At 35.5% G+C, this 6000-nt stretch overlaps 1 protein-coding gene across 1 annotated transcript in view; it reads left to right on the top strand.

Moving 5' to 3' along the window:
• Nucleotides 1–6000, top strand: part of CLASP2 (cytoplasmic linker associated protein 2) — a 196750-nt gene that overhangs the window by 139077 nt on the left and 51673 nt on the right. Inside the window, exon 27 of the mRNA XM_012646884.1 lies at nucleotides 1779–1781. Within this exon, the coding sequence (XP_012502338.1) occupies nucleotides 1779–1781 (3 nt within the window). The remainder of the gene's footprint in view (nucleotides 1–1778; nucleotides 1782–6000) is intronic.

Below are 6000 nucleotides of genomic sequence, written 5' to 3'. Positions count from 1 at the left end.
AATTTTTAATGTTAATTAAAGTGTATTTAATTAAGTACTTTCCATAATCTGCATGTTTACTGTGAAATTTTGGTTTACCTTGATGCATAGTACTGTTATAAAAATGTGGTCATTTATTCTGTTTCCAGCAATGTGTTTGATAATAACGAAACATTAAGTATCTTCCTTTAGGACACCAAGTGTCTACAGGAGACTTTCTAACCTAAGTGAGAGGGAGATGTGGCAAGGAAATTATAAGAAAATTATCAATGAACTTCACTTTACTGTTTTTTTGTTTGTTTGTTTTATTGTCTTCACTTTATTGTCACACATCATTTCCTTCTTATTTTTTTTCTACTTTCAGTATTTTCATTACTTACAACACTATTTAAAAATATTACAATTCCATTTTATACATAAATCCAACTAAAGATTTAAATCCAGTGGGATATAGACATAATTTAAATAAATTGCTCATACTTTAAAATGATATTTTTCAAAGATTATTCTCTGTCAGAAAGTGTATTTATTTCATCTGAGGATAAAAGATCCTATTAAAAGACAAAGATGAAAATATATTTGGTAAGCAGTTTGTTTACTAAAATTTTTTTAAGTTTCTAACTTTTAAATTGAATGTGTAGATAACCATACCATTTTATATTGATATTGCTACCACTGATTACACCCAGAGGTCTTGCTTTAATGCAAAATTTCTATAAATTCTGAACAAACTAACTTTTGACATTTTTAGTTAGCAATATAAGCCAAAAGACAAGACAGTTATTTAGGTGAGCTTGCTTCATTAAATGACATTTTAATTAATAGTCCATTCAACTTTGAAAAATGTAGTTATTAAGCATCTTCAATAACTCTTCACTACTGGAACATATAAGATCACAGTTTTTGACTTTTTGTTAGGGCAGTAATGCAATTTGGTTGGATGCCAGATCTATGCAGTAATAAACAGAAACATTTTTTAAAAGATCAACTAGAAAAGCCAAGTTTGACATTGATAAAGGAACTTAACTGAGCACAAATGTTTGGTCTTCCCTATAGATGTGGACAGCCAGTTACAATTCTCCCTAAAGTTGAATCAGAAAAGTGACTTTTTGATTTTTCTTCTTAGGGCCTTTATAACAACATAAGTTCTTATTGACTTATCTGGTTTTGTTTGGTTGGTTTGTTTTTTGGTTTTTTAGTAAGTTCAATGAAGATAATGTAATGGGAAGATTTTTGGTTTTGTTTGGCTTTTGTTTGGTGATTGCTCATTAGAGGTTCTGCCAATGATTAATTCATTAAGAATAAATTGGACATGTCGCCATACGGTGCTGAGTTTAAAATGTGTTTGATTTGAGTTTTTGCTTTGTATTCTGGTAGTGTTAAAATAGCAGATATGCCCCTCACTTTTTAGTGTATTTTTATAAAATTCCAGTAGTTCCATCTTCCTGATCAAGTAATTCTTTTTGATTTTTTTCTTTACAAATGCAAGTTTGTTCTATATTAGCAGTCAGCCATTATTTTCTGTGAATAATGTGGCTTTGCAGGCCATAATGGTCTCTGTCCCAGCTACTCAGTTCTGTTCTTATAACACAAAGTTTTCCATAACAGATAACATATAAACAAATCAGTGTGGGTGGGTTGCAATAAAACTTTATTTATGAACATTACTTTTGATACTACTTAACTATATTAAAATCCCACTTTGTACATAAACTAAAATCCAGCTAAAGATTTAAATCCAGTATTGTTACAGCAAGTGTCAGTAACCGGTCCCAGGGGAATAACCGAGCGGCACGCAGAGAGTTGGAGGGTCAGAAAGTTTTATTTGCCGGCAGGCCCAGAGGAGACTTGTCTCCAAATTCTGAGCACCTCTTCCGGGTTTTTGTCAGGTTTTATACTTTTTGGGGGGGTTACTCTTAACAAATCACACACAAGTATAAATGATTAACCAATTAGCAAAAAGATTTAAAACTTATCCAATAAACAGTAATTCTTATAAGTAGTAGAATTATGATAGGCTTATAACAAACATTAGAATCATGATAGGCTTATAACAAATATTATAATCATGACAGGCTTACAACAAGTATTATAATCATAGCAGGCTTATAACAAATATAATCATGGCAGGCTTGCAGTTTTGTTCACCTTTGCTCAACTGCTCTATGATTTTAGCTTGCAAGGCTGACAGGTGTCAGTGTCTACTTTTGCTGCTTTGTGGTTTTAAGTAGAATCAGCACAGAAATTCCCCTAGTATGCATGGAAATTTCCCTAACAATATGGTACATATGAATGTAAATGTTCATATAATTTTTATGTGTCACTAAATAGTCCTTTGATTGTTTTTAAAACCATTTAAAATTATAAAAACTTGTCTGAGCTTGCAGGCTGTAGTTTGCTGATGCCTGTTTTATTTGATCAACGCTTTGTCATTGACACTATAATAGAAACTTACATTCAGGTGGTTGAAGCTTAGGACTATTGAAGAGAAACAATGTATTGGCCCCTGCTGGGTGAAATCACACAGCCCTACCTTTTCCTGCCAGTCTGTGTATCTGATTTGTGATTTTTGTCTAAGTGCTTAGTGCTGCCTGGTAATCCTCCTCTTCTTAGTTTTCTGTTCTCTCCTCCATGGAGACTGTGTCAGATATTCTCTCTCCTCAAAACTCCAGCCCTGTTTGCCTCCCCACCTATCTCACGCCCCAGCATATGTCCTAGCCTCTTAGTTAACCGAGAATATAGAAGCTGTCAAGCAGGAGCTCCATTTCTTGCCTCCACCCAGCAAGCCTAACTACACATAAACCCATTCATTCTTACTACCTGCCCTCCTGTTGAGTTGGAAGGAGGTCTCATCTTGCAGCTGTGTTATTAGATACATAAATACGTATCTTCTGCTAATATGGTCTCATCTGCTTGGTTGTCCATGAATTTCTCATACATCCCAATTTACTGACTGATTTCCTTATTTTGTTTTTCAGTTTTGTTGTGAGTTTATTCATTGTGCCTTTTATGTCATTTTAAGCAATGTGGTGTGGGAGAGGAGGAAAGGTGTGTTTTCTCTTCTGTGGTGCCTAATCCAGTCTTCCTTATGCCATTTATTTCACTCTTCAGACACCCATCTCTTTGCTTGTTTTCCTAATGTTGATGCTGTATAGAGTCTTGCCCTAGGCCCTCTTCTTTTACTCTGTATCTTATCTTGAACCTTCAGTTACCCACTTTATCCTAAAGGCTCCCAAATGTGTATTTCCAGCCTGTATTTTTCTCCTGCACTTAACTTAAATGGTCACATGCCTATTAGTTATTGTCAGCTTCAAAACTACTCTTGCTCCTGCATTGCTTATCTTGTTAGATGATACAACCATCCCTTGGTTGCTCCAGTGAAGAATTTTGGCATTATTTTAGAAACTACACTCCATTCTATTGATTCAACCTTCTGAATATCTCTCCATTCTCATTGCTAATTGAGGACACAACAGTCTTTTGCCTGCCGTACCCCCTCCCCACCTTCCATCCCTAAATTCTTTTCTACACTGCTTCCTTGATTAATCTTTCTAAACGGTAGAGCTTCTCTACTAGCTCATCCTTCAGTAATTGCTCATTTCCCTCAAGAAAATGTCCAAACAAAGCCTATCATATTTGCTTGTTATTCCCTCCTCACTCTCAACCCAGCCTGAATTACGTTAATTTACCCTACTGTGCCGTGCACTTTTCCTTATAGCCTTGAAATATACTATCAGGGATACTTCCCTATCTTCCTCAACTCAGCATCCTTGGGCCCCTGCTTGGATAGCACTTCTTCCTAAAGCCTGTATTAGATCTCCACTCTGAACTGTAGTCATTTATCTATACCCTTAACTATCCTGAAAGCTCATAGGGCAGAAACTATATAAAACCTTGCTCCTAGCGGGGAGGGGGGAGGAGGGAGGAGGGGATGGGTATTTGCATACACAAAGAGTGCAATGCGCACCACCCAAAGGATGGACATATTTGAAACTCAGACTTGTGGGGGGGGCAAGGGCAACATACGTAACCTAAACATCTGTACCCCCATAATATGCTGAAATAAAAAAAAAACAAAAAAAAAAACCTTGCTCCTAGATGGGAGACACTTCATACCATGACCATTGGTTGAGTGGATTTTCCTACATCCTTTTAGGTTAGAGTCAGCATTTCAGTCTCTAAGTTAGCAGCTTCTGGATGGTAGGTGGCTTCCTTGATAAGTGGAAGTTGTCACTTTTGCCGAACATGGTTGAGACTACCTGTTGTCCCCAGCTGAATCAAGACACTTAGAGAACCGGGTTGTGAGCAGCAGCCCGTATCTTTTCATCTAGGACCATCTTCTCCAGCCCCCAGAATATTTCCTCCTTATGTTTTTTAGGCAAAGCGGATTTTTATTTTGACTGCTCTGGACCCATTTTTTTCTCCTCAAATGTAAGCAGTGTCAGATGCCAAAAGCTATCCCATGTGTTTCTGTCATTTGAACGAACTCTTTGAAAAGTGGTACCTTCACTGAGATGCATGTTTTGAATTGGCATTTTATTGTCTTTTTAACCCTACTTCTTGAATCATGCTCTCTTAAGCTTTGGACAGCAAGGGTGGGAATTTAATCTGTGGCTACTAAAAGGGGGCATAATTGAATACCCTACTTAGAAGCTCACATCTGGTCTTCTGACAAGTGATCTAGGCAGTTCAGCTGCCCACAGTTGTTGGATCAGGAGACCATAACACACATCTTACCTGGGGAAAAATAAAAAACTGTATAAATAGTTACTTTTTGCCTCCAAACAGTAGTAATTGTTCCAAACCTTTACAGAAATAATGTAACTTGTGAAAGTATTGCTTCTGAGAGGAGAAAAGATAGAAAAAAAGAAAGGGGGGAAAATGCTAGATACTATACAGTGCTTTAGAACCAAACGTTGGCCGTATTCAGAAATGGGAGTTAGTGTCTGTTATTCTTCGGTCCTTTCCAGAAGTTGAGCCTCAAGGATAGTAGGGTTTGGAAAAGAATGGTTTTTGTTTTTAGTTTTTTAATTTCCTTGGCAAAGAAGTGAAAGAGAAACACTCGAAAACCATATACTCTTCTCCCATGCTATTCATTTAATTCTTTGTTTTAAAAACTTTTGAGTTTATCATAAAATTTTGAAAAACATTTGTCACTTTTATTTTCTAAGTGTTTTTCTTCCATACAGGAACTTTACATTGATGGAGACTAATTTGTGTGTTTTTCTTTTTTTTCTTTTTTTCTTTTTGCATGCTGTCCCCTGTGTTGGAACTCTCAATAGAGAGTAAGTTGGTTCAATATTTGTTGGAAACCTAACTTTACTGCATGACTGTGAAATTAACCCTTTTTCTCTATTTTTCTCTCCCAAAGAGTTCATGCAGTGTTGGACCCTTTGCAATCCACGAAATGCTATTTGCAGTTATGCAAACTGTCATTCTGTTTGGAGATGTGCTTTTTAATCTACTAATTAATCTAATTTGATTATGTTCTTCTGTTCTGTATTTGATGACTGGCACACCTAAGATATAAGGGAGTTTAAGAAAAGGCTGCCTCAATTGTAATAGCTTAAATATTTAATTCTTTTCCAACAAATTACTGTTGTGAGATATGTGGGATTGTAAGTTGATTCCATTTAAGGTTGTTCCCACTGAATTATTTTTAAATGATTCCCAAGTGTCACAATTACTAAAAAAAATTTAGCCCCTACCTCCCCATGTGTACTTTCTAATATTCTATTAATGTCATTCCATAAAAGCAAACAGAGTAGATTATGGAGCAATGATTCTCACCTTTCTCTTCTGAAATAAAAAGTTTATCCCCAATATTATTCTAGAATTATATTAGCATATCCACTTACCATTTTCTTTAATCACAGATAAGGTAAGAATGGTATATAATCTTACCGATAACATAAACAGTCAATTAACAGATATTTTGTATGTTATATATATTATATACTGTATTCTTACAATAAAGTCAGCTAGAGAAAAGAAAATGTTATTAAGAAAATATATTTACTA

This window comes from Propithecus coquereli, unplaced genomic scaffold (genome assembly GCF_000956105.1).
Source record: "Propithecus coquereli isolate 6110/MARCELLA unplaced genomic scaffold, Pcoq_1.0 Scaffold251, whole genome shotgun sequence".
Taxonomy (NCBI): domain Eukaryota; kingdom Metazoa; phylum Chordata; class Mammalia; order Primates; family Indriidae; genus Propithecus; species Propithecus coquereli.
This window is presented reverse-complemented; position numbering and strand designations above follow the sequence as displayed.